The 17,879-nt window shown below is 37.9% G+C and overlaps 5 protein-coding genes across 5 annotated transcripts in view; 2 read left to right on the forward strand and 3 right to left on the reverse strand.

Moving 5' to 3' along the window:
* LOC139970216 (sorting and assembly machinery component 50 homolog) overlaps positions 1 to 3,295 on the reverse strand; it is an 83,851-nt gene extending 80,556 nt beyond the window's left edge. The window contains exons 1-3 of the mRNA XM_071975854.1: positions 3,259 to 3,295; positions 610 to 632; positions 267 to 339 (exon numbers count right to left, since the gene is read on the reverse strand). Of these exons, the coding sequence (XP_071831955.1) occupies positions 267 to 339; positions 610 to 632; positions 3,259 to 3,295 (133 nt within the window). The remainder of the gene's footprint in view (positions 1 to 266; positions 340 to 609; positions 633 to 3,258) is intronic.
* LOC139969586 (transmembrane 7 superfamily member 3-like) overlaps positions 1 to 17,879 on the forward strand; it is a 123,188-nt gene that overhangs the window by 93,974 nt on the left and 11,335 nt on the right. The gene's annotated exons all lie outside the window — the stretch shown is intronic.
* LOC139970217 (sorting and assembly machinery component 50 homolog A-like) overlaps positions 1 to 17,879 on the reverse strand; it is a 122,322-nt gene that overhangs the window by 80,556 nt on the left and 23,887 nt on the right. The window lies entirely within an intron of this gene.
* LOC139969595 (uncharacterized) lies at positions 3,744 to 7,940 on the reverse strand. The gene is made up of 5 exons (XM_071974700.1): positions 7,781 to 7,940; positions 6,410 to 6,562; positions 5,205 to 5,399; positions 4,584 to 4,748; positions 3,744 to 4,094 (listed from the first exon to the last, which is right to left on the reverse strand). Exons 1-5 carry the CDS (start codon positions 7,827 to 7,829, stop codon positions 3,898 to 3,900), a joined length of 759 nt encoding a protein of 252 aa, XP_071830801.1. The 5' UTR covers positions 7,830 to 7,940; the 3' UTR covers positions 3,744 to 3,897.
* Positions 12,871 to 17,113, forward strand: LOC139970159 (uncharacterized). Its single transcript, XM_071975800.1, has 5 exons — positions 12,871 to 13,334; positions 13,897 to 14,020; positions 14,502 to 14,561; positions 15,249 to 15,413; positions 16,166 to 17,113. The coding sequence occupies exons 1-5, from the start codon at positions 13,180 to 13,182 to the stop codon at positions 16,517 to 16,519; spliced, it is 858 nt and encodes a 285-aa protein (XP_071831901.1). The 5' UTR covers positions 12,871 to 13,179; the 3' UTR covers positions 16,520 to 17,113.

A 17,879-nucleotide genomic window follows, 5' to 3' on the forward strand; every position in this document is an offset into this window, starting at 1 on the left:
ACTGTTACAATAATATAAACCACATAAAACAACATACCTGGAAAATATGCATTGTGAAATAGATCACCATTGATATGAACACTAGCCAAGTCTAAACTACAAACTTGATAAACCTCCAATTTCCCCACTGAATACCACAGTACTGAAAAACACATTCACCCAGGCTTGCCCAGGGAAGCTAAACTAAACGAGAATCTTAAAATAAACCAAAGCCCAATAAAAGTACATAAACCCCTGCAACAAACGATTGCGAAATATCATCTCACCGAAACAATTTCCCCACCTCCACGTAAGAACCGAAACGTAAGAACCTGACGTACTGTAGTTCACAACCGTAAACTGGAAAAACAAAATACAATTATGAATAAAAACACTGTAACGTACACAATGTCAATCTCTAACAAAAACCTTGACACATCTTACAAAAACATAAAACTGCACTGCAACCAAGTAATAAGGAAAAATGATAAGTAAGTCCTAACGTTACACTTTGACTACAACAAGACATATAAGCATTTAATATATAAAGTATAGGAATACACTGTCGTTACTATCTCAATGAAGAAATAGCAAAGTCACATGTACCAAAATGAAACCTAGCAACCTCACAGGAAAACCATATCCCAAGAAAGCTGTCAATAAACAATAAAATAAACAAAGGAAACTATTCACCCACCTAAACCTTTAAATTGTATAACCAAGCTGCAGAACACCATCTGTAAAACAGCAACAGCCCAAACAAGATGGCTGAAGTAAATTTAAGGTAGCATACGCCCATTAAAAGCCCCCTTGACTTACACACTAAATCACAAAAGTAATGTGGTCTCTAAGTCTAGACTAAAGTTTTCACTAGCTAAACGCTACCCATCACCGGATAGCTGACAAGTTGGCCTTTCATGGCACACCATCAATTTTCCGTACCATGACTATGTAGATTTTTTGCTATCCGAGCCGGAAGTTTTCGTCACTTGTAAACAAACCTCTTCACTCAGTGGTAAACAAATTTCCTACGCTGCTCCCGGGAGGCCTAAAGGGGTCTAAAATTGCCTCAATTTACCCAATTTTCTCACCACATGTACTTCCATTCATGCTCTTCAACATGCAAGCCACAAAAAACTAGATTATGATTGATAACAGGTCACAAAAGATGTTCTCCCGCTGCTTTTTGGCACTTTTCCTGAGATAGGAGAACAATCGAGCGGATTGATATAGACTCTAATAGGAGTATGCCACCCTAAGATTTCACTCACTAAAAACGAGGACGCTATAAAACAATTAAAGGAGCAAAGACTAAACTGGAAATCAAATTTGGTCACAACAGATAATATGATATGTTTATCAAATTCCAAAAATGCTTTTGGTTGCGTTGATAATCGTAACCTTTACTTCGTGACACCTTGCTTGTAAACACGATATCTCAACAGGCGCGTAGCCAAGGGGGGGGGGGCGAAGGGGGGCAGCCGCCCCCCCCCCCCCCCTTGAGCATATTTTTTACAATTTTTTTTAAGGTTTTTATGATATTGCTAGTATTTTCAAAAGAGAAAATGCTAAGATGCAACTAACAAGGCATGGGAAGTGCCATTTCCGGCGATCTGGGAGGCAATTACAGCCAAAATTTTCTTGTACGCTCCGCGCCAGCTGGGGGGGGGGGGGTTCGCTTAGATAGTTTGCAATGCAGAATCTACAGTTTCGCCCCTCCCTTGGCGAATTCCTGGCTACGCGCCTGTATCTCAAGAAGGGAAGCTTGCCCCAATCTCATATTTGGTGTGTAGGAGTACCACATTGAAAAGAAGGCGCCTATTGATTTTAGAGTTCAAGAGTCATTTGAGGCCACCTGATGGGGTCAAATTAGAAAACATTATAAACACAATTTACCAAGAAGGGAAGCTCGGACCAAGCTCATAGTTTGTAGTTGTGACACGAGAGCCTATTGTTTGTTTGTTTCTTGCAAGACAAATGTCATTTGGAGTTACCAGGGGTCAATTTGTGCAAAACTTGCTTCATAATATACCGTACCTCCCACCGACCAGCCTATGAGATAACGTTTGCATTACGCTAGTGTAGTGAAGTGAAATTGTGTTGCTTGCACCCTATGAATATTTATATGTGTTATGTAATAGTCAGTTTGTAGAGTTAGTAAGTGCACATAGCTTTTGCAAGTGTGTTTTGTTAGTTCTGTACACGCTATCATTATGTCTAGCAGCGTCCTTGCAGAGCTCCGGGGTTCGCCTCGTAAACCCCTTAGTAATTACTATTTTGATTAATTTTTATTGCATTCGGGTCGTAAATTGCCCAGAGTTACTCATATCTAGAGTCAGTAAGGAGATGTCCACCTTCTTAGAGGCAGGATGCCTGAGGTTTTGGATGGTTATAGGCTTCAGGCTCGAAACCACTGGTTTTCCAAGATGGCGGTTCTACCAACATGCAGCGAGCTGGCGAGAGGGTGATGGAGTCTCGATGTATGTATTTTCGATGTCCACGACCTTACGCGCCGCGAGCTTATTTTCCGCGAACGAGCTGTACTCAGTTTAGTAAGAGTTTAAGTGATAAATATTGTTTCATAATTGCTGTATGTGCCCTATTGTTAGTTAATTGAATTGTAGTTTTAAGTGTTGCCCTTAGGCTAGGCTGTACTTTACTGTACAAAGTACATATGTTAGGTTATATATTTGGACCTTGGATTTACGGGTTCGTAGCATGTATTGTTTATCGTTAAGCACGTGGGTGCTATTACGTACTATTATATTGTATTGTACTGATTATTAATTATTGTACCTTTCGAGTATTGTACTGCTCGCTGTTTGAAGAGTATATATGTATATAACGTAATTTGTAGTTTGAACATTATTTGTTACTGTTGTTTATTTTATGGACACCCGATACTCATAGCTAGTACAGTAACTACTGTTCATGTACTACGCCCGTGCATCAGTAACTACTGCGCTGTGTTCGCAACACGGTAACATGTGTTACAGGTGGCACAGTAATTACTGCTGGGTAAGGTTATTCGTAAAAGGGAAATGGATTGGTAGGAATAATTCAGTGACCTATAGCCTAATTGCTCTCAAAACGTGAGGGTGAAAGCTCGTGGTGGAGTCGTTCTGCAGACGAATTTCATTTCTGTATAGATGCTACGGTGGCCCATCTTGAAATTTCTGTTTCATGTGGACATTTTGAAGTTTCATCTCGACGGTGACACGTTTCATATCTCAAAGTTTCCTTCCTTTCGTTTTAGCTCGAAATGATGACTGTTTTTACTTGAAGAACTCGATGCTTTCTCTTCAAAGTTTGACATTTTATCTCATAGTTTTGACGTTTGATCTCAATTGTCATTTGGACAATTTATATCAAAATTTGTAAATTGTATCTCTATGATTTTAAAAGTTTCATCTAGAATATGTGATGTTTCTCGTTACATTCCGACGTTTCATGTCGAAAATTGCTCCTATATATCTCGAAATGTAACAGTTTTATCATAAAAATGTTTCTCATTCCATCTCGAACATGGGGCATAGTACCATTAAAAATGCGACTTCATGACAAAACGTTAGATATTTTGCTTCAAAATTAGGCGTAACACATCAGACTGAAATACGGTTTGTCTAAGGGGAATAACACTAGCAAAATATAAACAAAATATGATAATAACAAACAATAATTACAGAACACGATAATTTTCAATACTAAACTATATTCTCAATTAGCTAAACGTTTGACATTTTTAACGATTTTTAATTACAACATGAAATATATATACGTTTTAGTTTTATAACATATTTTAAGAATATGTATTAATTTTGGGTGATTTTCTTATGATCGATTTGCTTTATTACTGGAGATTCGTGACCTTTACTTTAAGGGTTTTTCTTCCTTTAAAGCATAATTTCTTCACATCTATCACAGACAAGCGGATACCTTGCTCCAATAGCCATCGGTTGACGAGTAGAGGTACCCGTTAGGTCCTCCGTTGTGAATACGGGCGAACTCTTCGCAACCAGGGGTGTACCCAATCCTAGAGGATGTTGCGTAACGGGACATGTATGCTTGTACTGTCCTTTCAGCACACTCCTGCTCCGTGGTACAAGATACCCAATCTAGAGAATTTCATGAAAACAAGAGGAAAACAAAATATTTCTTAGGCTTTCTTTACACTTTAGTAAATGTGTAAAAGTGAGTTTTAATTCTCAAATGCCTATAGGAGATACTTATCATACTTGGTGTGTGGATGCATCACATTGAATACAAGACGCCTATTGTTTTTGGTGGAGGTGTGTATTGGTATTGCCACGTACAGTAGACTGACCTGTGTTTATCATGCCATAGTGTAATATTGTACATCAAGAAAGTGGTTCGGCCCATTTATATTGTGACAGCTATTTCTATATACTAACAAGCAGAAATTTAGTACAATGAAGTCATCGAAACCTCAATGCATTCTGGTTTTACTCTTCATTTTCTTCTTAAACTATATTAAAAAATAAGAGAACATTCTTTTTTCCCATTTTGACTCGTGCCTGATGCTTTGTCTCCAATACCCCTCTTCCTCACCCTTCCCCGTCTCGTCAGGCCTACACTCTACTCACCTGTACCCAAGTTGTTACTCATCAGTTTAGCATCACTGTAGTAGTCATTTTTGATTTGAAAAGGTCCACAAGAGTCGGAGTTAACATCCCATCTGCATCCAATATTTTCGTTACAATTACTTTCGACCTCACAGATGCAGGCCATGCAATCGCTTGGTACTGGACCTAGTGTGTCACAACGTGAGACAACATATTATAACGTAACTGATAAATTGCCCCAGGCAGGTTGCGATGGAACCGCCTAACAAACGTGAACTTACATTTAAAAAAAAAATTAAAAGAAAATTGAACTTTTAACGAAATTTTAATTCAAAAGTTGCGAAATGTCGCTCCACTTACGTATAAGGACCCTTAACTATATTCTAAGTACCCCTTCTTCAAGGGTCACTGAATATGACCATATTAAGCAGACAGGCGATCCTAGGCTTCTTTAAAAGCAGCAATCAGTTATGGAACGCAGAAAGGGCAATATTCGTTAGCAACGGCGTCAATTTGTAGCAACAACCACGCATGCCGTTTTGTATAGTATATGGAAATAGCTTATTATTCCACCATAATCATCAGTATACATGCATGCCAACACATTGTGTCAGCATATTGTGCCGGCCACAGTTTACTCACCAGGTTGCGTTCCGACACCGCCTCCACTACCACAGGTACCAGTTGGTTTATCGAAACAACACTTGATACCGGCAGCTTTTGTTGGACACAACCCAGAGATGTAGTAACCATTGGGACAAGATGATGTATCAATACAATGACCAACTGAACCAGCAGTGGGATGGTTATAACTGGTGCACTCTGTGTCCGAATCAGCTAATAAAAGAAAACAAATTACATTATGCTTGTTTTCATTATTAGTGTTGTGGAGTGTTAAGCTCAGTGGTTAACGCCAGTGCCTTCCAATCATAAGATCCCCGGTTCGAGTCACTCCAAGATTAATACATGTCTTCCAGTTACAGAGTTGTTGACAATTGACAATTCATAATCTTCATGGACGTTAAATATGAATGTATAAGAGACTGACTTCGATCAGCGTGCGGCTTTGATAAGCCAATGAGGCTTCTTCGCGACTTCCTGCTTACAGGAGGATGATGACGGTCTAAAATACATACATACATGTACATACATTATTCGGTAAAGATAAAACAAAATTCTCTGACCGTTTCCTATATATGAATATTTACGTTTATTAGTGGTTAACAGCATGGAGCTATTAACGCAATGACTTATAACAGGAGCGCAGCTATAGATTTGTTGTGTAGACGGGCAGCTGTGCACTGAAAATCCTCGAAAATAATGTGTCCTATTTTAGCGAGCATTCATGTTACAGTTTTGGTTCTCATTGCGTACAATCCACCTCCTTCAGAAAAATGAGTCAACAAGCAATAGGAGTATGTATTTTTTCGTTACTTATAGTATATATGTACTGACTTTATTTGGCCAGGGGTGGGGAGGAGGTGATTACGTGGAGTGGATGGAAGTACATATATATGTATTGGGAAAATGAGGTCATTTCAGCACACTTTGTTGCCTTGAAAGGGAAGATTGGTGATATCCTTATTGGTGAATAAAATGTCCTGATTCATATATGTCTAAATTAAAGCTTGGGCTGCCGAAGCTATAAATCTACATGCATTCGGATAATGGTACGTGACTGTCCATTATCCCACATATACATTAGCTGTCCATTGAGGATTAATATTTATTTTCCCTATAGAGAACCGTAGTAGTATTTAGGGTGCTGGTCTCATGAATATTTATGACTGAGACTGAATATGGCTTAACATGAGATTACAGTCAGGCCTGGTTAATAAGCTAAGTACCTGTAAAGCAGCATTTCACATGGTTTGCTTGCTGTGGGCACAAACCACTGATGGTATTCCCTCCGGGGCAGGCGGTCGCACCATTGTCCATACATTGTCCAGTACAACCGTAGTCACTGTGTTCGTAGGAGGAGCACGCATTCTCCTGATAGGCTAGAAGAAAAACGAGGAAAGTTCAACGTAGCCTATACTGCATAACTAATTATCTGTAACCCTTGAAGATTGATCAACTTTAAGTCACTGGTTCCAGCCTTTACCTATAGAACGCGCATAGGGCAACCTTAATTAACGGCAGCAACGCATTAGTAGCAACGTCCTGGTATGAACCTGTTGCAAGGCAGTAGCAACGACGTTTTGGAAGTAGCAACGTCTTATATACTTAGTATAGTAGCCTGATCTAATTAACAATGGCATTATTTTAATTAGTACTAATATTATATTAACTAGTAAAGACAAGTAAAACGTCGGCGCTATTGCAGTTAACATCAATGTTAATCCAATCAGCATCACAAAAAACGATCGCAGTAGTGTACTTTTGATCAGCGATATGTGGCGCTGTTGCAGTTCAACAATTTAAATTCATTCAACGACGTAAGAAAATCTGACACTACACAAGGGTTATAGGCTTTGTAGCGTACTTTTGGGTTAGGTCATAATTAATTACTGAAGGGTTCAGTCATAAGTAATTTCAATTGGTCGAATGTTTTATGACACGTTACGTGTCAGGGGTGAGTTGGTTAATGAAAATACGTTGTGACTAAACAATTTAGGTAGTTCAATGAATTTACGTTTTGAACATTGTTGTGAATCGAACTGTAATAGCGGAAAACATTTCAAGCTACATTGTTAACACTACTTGTTAGCAGTTGACTGTATATATTATTATTTATTTCAAGATCCCTGATTAACGTTAATCAAGAAAATAAATGAAAAAAAACATGAAAACACGATATCTCTTTAATCATTTGTTTCTTTCTGTTCATTAATATAAATTATAAATATTGGTTAACATTTTGATACATGTTACGAAGTGTATAAACGGCATGAAAATGATGAAAATCAATGACTATTGATTTTCAATTTAAACGTAAGGGTTTACGTAGTACAAATGCAACAACGACGTCACCCCCCCCCCCCCCCCCCTTCCCTGCACCCCTATCCTCTATTTTGTTAACAGTGACTCAACTGAATAACTCAGATAATATGTTCACGCATATGCTCAAACCAGAATGTCATGTTTGAGGATAAGAATGTTGCAGTGCTAGTGGAATATGATTGTCTAAATGTCAGCAATAAAAGGAACCCACTTTCTTTCATATTTCTGGTTTCGAACTTGCCTTATCTATAAGTAAAACGTAGGACTAAACTTACCTGCTTCCACAGCGACGACTACCACAAGAAACGTAAGAAGAACCTTCATATTGAGAAAGTGAAAAGTAAGGAGCTGATCAGTATCCTTCAAAGACTAAAATTGTTGTGGGAAAACAAAGTGTGTCTCTATATTCTGACAGCTGCACGCAACTGTTACAAGTTGATGACGCGTATGCTAATAAGTAAATGTAAATAGTTTTATCGGTGTCGCGTGTGACTTCAACGTCTGCAACTGTTATAGTGACCACCGCAAATATATGAACTTCTGTTTGGATTAGGATTTTACTGATATATCATACCTTTACTTAGAGCTAATTCATTCATTTCAGCCGAAGGGTTTGTCAATATAAAACAAAATCGTAAAGATTAAAAGAGACACAACCCACCCCTCCCCCACATATACGGACAGGAGACACAGACGCAATCATCATCAATGGTCTATGTGATAATGATAACTGTCATAAACAACTCCCCCCCCCCCCCCGAAAAAAATCTTACTCTATTTAGGAGCCTACCATTAACATGCAAGACTAGAGATTTGAACAACTATGACATCATCATCATGCATGCCCCGTGTACTTCATTTTGTTAGGCTTTCTTTACTTTGTACAATGTTTAGTTCTGTAATCATCATCATCATCATCATCATCATCATCATCATCATCATCATCATCATCATCATCATCATCATCATCATCATCATCATCATCATCATCATCATCATCATCATCATCATCATCATCATAATAATACATTTATATCACCATCATCATAATACATATCTCTATCGCTAAATACAACAGCAACGTTCTAAAGCGCTTTATACAAAAAAAAAGAGTTGGCAGGTATGCATTATGCTTGGCTATAATGAGTATTATAACGAGTTGAAATCCAGTACACATACATGTGTGTAGACAGTCCCGGTCAAAGGCACATCCCTCCGAAAATCCCAGAAAATCTTGTGAATCTTACTTGAATTTGGGACATATAGCTTGACCTACAGTATAGGCTTCTACCAGCGGATACCACAATGCCAAATACACAAATAGATTTGTTATCTTTTGCCTGGGACGGTGAAACTTTTTCCTGCATGTAACCTGGGAACAACGAACTTTTAATTATTCCTAGGTATGATTTACACAGTAATTGCACATCCTTCTGGGACATAATCTCTATCACAGCCAGGCTAGCATTTTTAACATATGCTAGTGGCATTAACCGGATGCACGTAACATGCCTTAAAGACAGGAAAATGCAGAGACGGAAATATTTTTTTTATACAGTATAATGAACATATGATACTATAGTCACTTCTAGAATTAGCAATAGTAGTGAATGAAGGTCACTGAATTACTCATCCTTCTGACAAAGCAATAATATTATGACAATAAAACAAATACGCTTTGTGAGATGATAATGCTCGATATCATAGCAGTTATATTATCTCTATAACAACAAACCCAATTAGAAGTACTGCAGTAACCAACTGTATATGTAGATACAATAGGCCCATATATATATATATATATATATATATATATATATATATATATATATATATATATATATATATATGTATATATATATATATATATATATATATATGTGTGTGTGTATATATATATATATATATATATATATATATATTATTCTTGACTGCTAGTGCTACGACCAAGGAGTCAATACATTTATTACATAGTGCACGTGATACAGTAACCTATATACGAATCCACATAGATCTGTGTTCGCCTTGTGACGTCACTGCCGAAGCTTTCGGGAAGAGAACGAAAATTCGAACAAAATTTGGTATATCACAACAATCATTAAAATTACAAAAATTTGGCCAAATGAGACAAAATATGCTAACTCCATCATTTTTAATGCCATATCAATGCAATAATTCATCAAATTAAGACGAGTTACGCGAGCATTTTATACTTGCGACACGTCCCCAGATACCCTACGGTGATTCCCCACATCTTCCTCAAAATATAACCTTTTTCTAAACTGCTCTCAACATATCTATATTTGTGCCAATGTGCCGTCTCTCTCTTTACTGCAGTTACTTCAATCCTACATACATGCCAAACATATTTTCTTTTATAGAGATTACAATCAATAGCTAATAACAACAAGTTTGTGTGGATTTTTGTATTTTCAATGATAAATATCAAGGAGCATTCAGACATTCAGAAGTATTAAATAAAATAATTGTAATTAAATATTTCAGTGAGGAAAAATACTTCGGCCACTACTACTGACAGCAACTTTCCAAGCTCCCCAACTACCCCCCCCCCCCCCCCAATAAAAGCTATACCGAAACAGGTGTTCTGTTCACATACTTTATCTCAAATTGTATTAATTTGTATCTGATAATATGATGTTCATGCCGTACGGTGGTCAGTGGTCACTGAAGGTAACCATTTCGGTTGCTTGAAGTTGAAGTCACAATATTGTATCGAGCTAATTCACAGCAATAGACAAGCGACAATGTAGTCTACGCCTTTGTATAGTGAAAGTGGTTTTGTAAGATATGCCAATTGCATGGGTGGCGGTGCGGGGGGGGGGGGGCGGGGAATGTTGAAGATATAAGATATTTCGGATGCAGATTTCACGACCCGCACCCATCCCATCTTTGCTGAATTCGTTTCAGTACCGTACTATACCTATAGGCTATTCTCTTTCTCAATTAATTCTTGGAAATGGGGTTATTCTTTTATTTTCTAATGATGATGTTGCGAGTCCAATTTTGGATAAAAATATTACGTAACACAGCATGATGTGTCAGACTATACGCAGGCGCGTATCCAGGATTTTCTAACCCGGGGGGCGCGAATTACTATCTAAGCGGAGCGCCACCATCGGTTGGCGCGCAGCGTACAAGAAAATTTCTGGTTTTGATACTCCCCAGATCACTGGAAATGGCACTTCTCGGGCTTGAAAATGACCAACCAGATGTACACTTTTACCTGAGAACCAAGTATTTCCCAATAGTTTTCTTTCCATCCATAACCTTTTTGAAGATTTTCACCAGTCACACATCATGTTCGACCTGATCGCATCTCCTGTGGATCATTGCTTTTGTAGGTGTTTCTACGTCGCGGTCCACAATACCCGACAGCCCCACTTTTCAAGGTTTTCAGCCCATTATTTGTTGAGAATTTGAAAATTCACATTTCTCGTGAATAAACTCACTTGAAAACAACCCATAATGATGCAAAAAAATGTCATCTATGGACAACCAATATAGAAAAACCTCCTTGAACCCCTAACAGACCGGTCAAAATTACACTAGTAGAGGGAAGTATGATGAACAATGTTGGTCAGGAAATTTTCGAAAATTCAGACACACTAATTTATTGGTGTAGAAATATTGCAACCTCTTATAACGGCTATTATAAAACTTGGTTGAAGGAAATGAAAAAATAGCAGATATTTCCTTCAACCGAACACTACACACATAGGCGTAGGAGGCAGGGGCTCCTACTGAAAGAAAAATAAATTGCAATGATGTAGCTAAAGGAAATGAATAGTTGAAAAAATATCTCCTTGATAATTAAAATAAAGTTGTAAGCTTGGCCGACTAATTCGACATTACTAATGTAAAAGAGAATTTGACATTATTGGACCTCCATGCTTTTTCTCCATCTACATAAGACATTTCGTTGTTTACAGCATCCCGCGGTATACTGCGCAATTTCCACGAACCGTACGGTACACAATGACATGCGAGGTAATAACCGATGCTTACTTATATGATATTGTGTTAAACGCGCGCTTAGCGCGCGAAAAATTTAGGTTATATTTTTCGGGTAAAGTCGTTACAGTCCCCAAAATCAAATGGGTTACTATGACTACACACATCGACAGTTTTGAGGCTGTTCATCCTGGAACCTCGATTTTCATGCTCACTGATATATGATGTGATATCTGCTGTGTGGTTTACAAATTCGAACAGGCGCGTAGCGAATACTTTGCCAAGGGAGGGGCGAAGCCTGTAGGCAAACTATCTAAGCGTACGTAGCGCCACCAAGAGTTGGCGCGAAGCGTACAAGAAAATTTTGGCCGAAAATGCCTCCCAGATCGCTGGATATGACACTTCCACTGCCTTGTAAGTTGCATCTAAGCATTTTCTATTTTGAATTTACTAGTGATATCATAAAAAAAAATATGCTCGGGGGGCGGTCGCCCCCTTCCCGAAATGCGTCATGTTCTCCGACGACTCCGACCAGCCACAGTTGGTTTCATAGCACAATGGTTTAAGGCGTCCATACACACACATACGCGTTATGGTAGACCATATATAGTATATATATAGATACATTAGTGAGAGAGGAAAAATGGAACGTCAAAAATGGAGTTGTCGGTGAAAGGGGTAGGGTGATGCGCCCGCCCCTTCCGACATCCTCGATCCGTCACTGGCATACCATGTGTATATAATAGGGATCAGCGCTGTAATGATGTCACTGTTCGTCTTTCTCTTCCCGATGTCTTGGCATATTTATTCTACTCCCTCCTCTTTTTTCTCTCCTTCTTCTTTTTCTTTTCCCTTCATTCCTCCTCCTCTTTTCCTCCTCTTTTTTCCTTTTTTTCTTCTCTTTTTTTCCTCTCCTCTTTTTCTTACCCGGGGGGCGCGCGCCCCCAACGCCCCCCCCCCTGGATACGCACCTGATACGTGAACAACAACATCGTTATAACATTCGGATTGATGTTACTTATTCATCACAATAGTGGAAATCAAAATACAAGATAGCACGATGAGACACGGGCTATAGGTTAGTTTATTCGTAAACGTGAACTCGATTGCATTCTGTACACGCCGAATATGCGGCTGGAATTTGCGTTTGAATGTGTCACGTTTCTTGTCAGAGATAGAGACGACACATTGATTCCAGGACCGTGACAAGTGTATTAATTTAGCGGATATTATTCGTGAGTGGGTGCCATGTTGTATCTACTGCGCAGACTCGAGAGTCAGCAGCTTACTACAAAATTATGTAAACATATACACTTGTCACATAATATGCGGTTGGAATATGTGACTGAATGTTCAAGTGAATATGTGCAGCTAGGTTCAGATCTTTGTAAGTTTCAAACTGCTGTGGTTACTGTACTGTAACTTGTAAGTGAAGTCGATGCTATCAATTTTCATTCTTTCCTTGATAAGAAGTAAAATGTATCAATACGTTTGTAACATTTCTAAACTAAGAGTTAGAAGGGAACTTAACTAACTTTTGCGAGGTAACAGACTCAATTAAGCCGCGGAATTTAGCTGAACGTGTTGGTAGTGAAAACGATGTTCATAACAATATACAGTAGCTTTACTAATAGTATACTATGTTCGAGTCACGATATTGTTGAGGACTAACAATAACATTGCTTCCAGAACTACCTTGAAAATGCCTCCAATTGAATTAGAATGTATTGTGAAATTTGGTGGCAGTTCCATTACCAAGAAGGATGAATTTGAAACCATCAATGCAGATGCATGGTCTTTTGCAATTGAAATCATCAGAAAGGTCGAGGGAAAATGCATCATTGTTCACGGAGCTGGGTGAGATCTTAGGCTACTCCATTAGTACCATTGTACATTGTAGGTCCCTCCCCACCTCACATGAACAAGAACCTAAATTTCAACCTCTGCACACATTGGAAGGTCAATAGTAAGGATGTATTCATTTCAGTTGTATCCTTATCAAATGTTTCTCTCACTAATTATGGGTTCAAACTCACAGTTTCTTCCTTAGGAGCTCATTGAATTCATAGGATATCAAACTGACAGCAGCCTACTTTAAAGTATTAGTTCAATAGTTGAGCAAAATTTTCAAGACCATTTTGTTTGCCCCCAGAATATCCATTATTTACATACCTCTAGCCTACTTAATGTACAAAGGTATTTTAGCTTAGGCCTAGAAATGTTCCAATATTCATTGATGTAATACCAAGTGCCCTAGACTTACAGTATACAGTAGTTACAACAAAAATTGTTAGTTTTGTGGATGCATGTTATACAATTTATTACTGGGATTATTGGAACTAGTATAAGAGCAGTAGTCATTACAGAGATTAATGTGGAAACAAAGATATATTGAAAATACATAACCTTTTCATTTCAGGTCATTTGGTCATTTCCAGGCAAAGGAATTTAGAGTTAGTGATGGGTTTGATACAGAAAGCTCATGTGAAGACAAGGCTTATGTTAGAAAAGGGTTTGCTGTCACAAAACTCTCAGTTACAAAGGTGAGAAGCCTTACATCAGTGGGTCATCTGCCCAGTACAGGGATTAATTTATTTAGTATCGCATCAAGTATTTCAAAATGGGTGAATTGCTACAGTATACAAGTTCAAAGAAGCAGTTTTTGTACACAGGAATGGTAAAGTCATAGTTGACAATGATCACAGCCTTTGAAACTGCTTCACAAAATGTATACCCTGAAGTATGTTAAAAATTCACATAATGATCCCCGCACATATTTGAACTTCAGAAAACTCATTTCTCATATACACAGATCTCTATGCAAGTTTTTGTTTAAAGATATGCAATTGTTTCATTCACAATAGGCTCAAGTTCTAACAATTTCCATAACAGGCCTTCAAGGTAAAATGATCGAAACATGCATGATCTTTAAGTGTATCATAATCCTACTGTAGACTAATGATCATATTGCTGCAATCAGTTTCATTTTCTCCTTGTCCAATTTCTGTTTCTTTCATTTTTAAGCTGAATCACAGACTTGTCTCTGCATTTGTCGAAGCTGGTATTTCTGCTGTGTCCGTTTCTGTGAGTATAGTGCATCATTTATAGATGTGCAGCAACAGCATACCCCGAGCCACTGGCTGCTATCGAATATTTCTTTGGGAGCTAAACATTAGACGCAAACATCATTTTGAGCAAATTAAATAAGTTACATCTAGATAGTGGACAAATTTAGCTTGCATCACAAACAGGCATTCTTTAAAATTTGACTGACATTTTCTGGTAGAAGAACACCATCTACTGATATAATATATACAGTACTCCAATGCATATATTTTATTCCAGTTGAGGAAGGCTTTGCATTGAAATGTGGAATATGAGCAATCCTAGAATTGCACAATTTTAGCATGTACAAAATATAATTAAATCAATAAACAAACCAAGAACTTAGAAAATCTACTGGCTAAATCAAATTCTGTCATTTTCCTGAATAACAACACAAATTATAAGTATTGTCAATTGTGTACTTGGACAGCATCAAATACAGTATCTGCATATATATACCTGTTATATAACAATATGACAACATTTTAGCCTTGTATATGTTCATTGCTTGATCATTTCTTCCAGTCTATTTGGAGACAAATATTAATATCAGTTGTGACATTGTCATCAATTGTCCATTACCTTTCACATTATTTTTCTGTTTGATTGCCATTTAGTTTGCTTAACTAATTATAACATCAATCTTGTAATTCTTTCAACCTACAGCCATGCAGTGGATGGCGGACTGAAGATAAATCAAAAGTGACATCTTCGGACTTGGAAACAATAACAGGATTATTAGAAAATGGTTTTCTTCCTGTTTTACATGGAGACTGTGTGCTTGACCAGACAAGAGGTTGCACCATACTAAGTGGTGATACTGTAATAGAGGTAACACTTATAAGGCATTGAAGACTCGCCCAAAACAGCTTGCCGCCATCTTTAAAAAGTTAACTTTCCGATGCTTGCAAGTGACGTTTTGTTCTTGTCGCTACAAAATGCAGACAGTAATGCAGCGTGAAACCTTGTTATCTTTAGCTGGACCAGAGATGTCCATCGCTGTATTGTTTGTACACTGTGCTGTGGGTATTGACCACAGCTGTATGTACTGACTGTACACTAGTGTCTAATTACCGACGGTAGCAGGCTGTGTCTGTATTTTCTGGGATCGTTGGTGGTGTCTAACACTTCTGTTACACCTCATTTGAAACTAGGTCAGATTACCGGCATTAGATGTTTCTTTTTGCGCGAAATCTTCAAACCCTTTAAGCAATATGAGAAGGAAAATATGACTCAGTTGATGAAAATAATTTTTTGGAACATTGTGTATGATTCATAATATCATACCCTGATCTATAAATTCTATGATTCTTATCTTTAGGGATGCATATTCCTTCCTACATAAGGTTTCCTAAACCTAGTGAAAAAAATATAATAATGTGGTTTTCCTTGTAGTAGATGTCACAAGAGCTAATTACTAACAGTTTCCTGATGGTCAGATCGAGATTGAGAGAGCTGACCACAACTAAACTACTTCAAATTATTATTGCTTGTAAACACTAATGTTTTTGTAAAGTAGAGCTCAGGTTACTACAATATTATCTTTGTTTGATTTCGATTTGAAATTTAATTTTCCTCTCCAGGTCCTTGCATCTCATTTTAAACCCAAACGAGTGGTCTTTCTGACCGACGTAGACGGAGTCTACACACTTCCTCCGAGCCACAAAGATGCAACCCTCATTCCAGAAATTCATTTCAGTGAAGACGGTGAAATAATGACAGCTGTAACCATGGATACTAAATCACATGATGTAACAGGTGGTTTGAAGATAAAGCTCCAAACGGCCTGGAACATTTTAAATGAAAGCAAGGGAACGATACCAGTATTCGTCTGCAATATTTGCTCGAAAGCTGCAGAATATTCATGTTGCCATGGATATCTCTATGAGGAGATTGGAACAGCTATACTCTTATGTAGGAATCAAGACCATACATAAGTTATCACAAACATTCTTATAAAAAAAAAAGGGTGTTAAAGGGTGTGAACATTACGCGCAAAAAGAAACATCTAATGTCAGTAATCTGACCTAGTTTCGAATGAGGCGTAACAGAAGTGTTAGACACCACCATCGATCCCAGAAAATACACACACAGCTTGCTACTGTCAGTAATTAGACACTAGTGTACAGTCAGTACATTCAGCTGCAGTCAATACCCACAGCACAGTGTATAGACGATACAGCGATGGACATCTCAGGTCCAGCTAAAGATAACAAGGTATCACGTTTTATTACTGTCTGCATTTTGTAGCGACACGAACAAAACGTCACTTGCAAGCAACAGAAAGTTAACTTTTCAGATGGCCGCACGCAGTTTGGGGGGAGTCTTAAATGCCTTTAAGTAGTGCAGGGCTCTTAAAATTACCATGCAGCTTAAATTACCATCAGCTTAAATTTACCATGCTAGTGATTTCTATAAAGAAGAGATCTACATTGGTCAACCTGTATTTTTGAAATATTATAAATATTTATAAAACATTTTGGAGTAAGATAAAAGACTTGTTGAGGTTCTAGGATCGTGTATGTTCTATATATACATACATATATGTATGCAAATGTAACCTGATTTATAGACGAGGCCAAATAAATCGAAATTATTTAAATTATTTCAGACTGATGTTATCATTTTAGTGTATATTTTCACAATTGTTATCAACAAAGGGTTGATTTGTCTGTTTCCAGTCTAGTCTCCCTCCTTTCCAGTTAATATTATATGTTAGTCCTTTTCTCAAAAGGCAATCTTTATTGGGTAATCTTGACCCAACACATATATTAAAAGGACATCCACTGTTGACAATGAGAGGTTATAACACTTTCTTGAGAATATATAGTTTGGCAAAGACATTGCTAGAGTGTACGTATTTCTTGAACGAAACAGCTTCACCAGTATATATTTCTCAAAATTTACAAGAAGGAAAAATCTCCATGTATGTTTTAACGGAAAACAACTTTACCCCCTCCCTCAGAATTGGCAACATGGCCCCCTCCCTCAGTAAGTAAAATATATGTTAACTGAAGATGACTTTTTCATTGAATACCTTTTGGGGGTTATTTCCTCCCCCCCCCCCCGACAACTTTGAACCGTGCACTGTACACCAGTGTATCCATGCAAAACCACTGTGGGCCCCGCACAACCTATACCATCACCCCTATTCTCACAGAGCGTCGGTTCCCTTATCCAAAGTCTTGGTAAAGGTGTCTGCGTATGAGGAGCATTTAATGCTCAGTGTATATTGGATATATAGCGAATGGGTTGGTTGTCGACGGGGGGGGGGGGGGCTAGGGTGGGGGTAATATT

The sequence above is a fragment of the Apostichopus japonicus genome, chromosome 7 (genome assembly GCF_037975245.1).
Source record: "Apostichopus japonicus isolate 1M-3 chromosome 7, ASM3797524v1, whole genome shotgun sequence".
Classification (NCBI taxonomy): Eukaryota; Metazoa; Echinodermata; class Holothuroidea; order Aspidochirotida; family Stichopodidae; genus Apostichopus; species Apostichopus japonicus.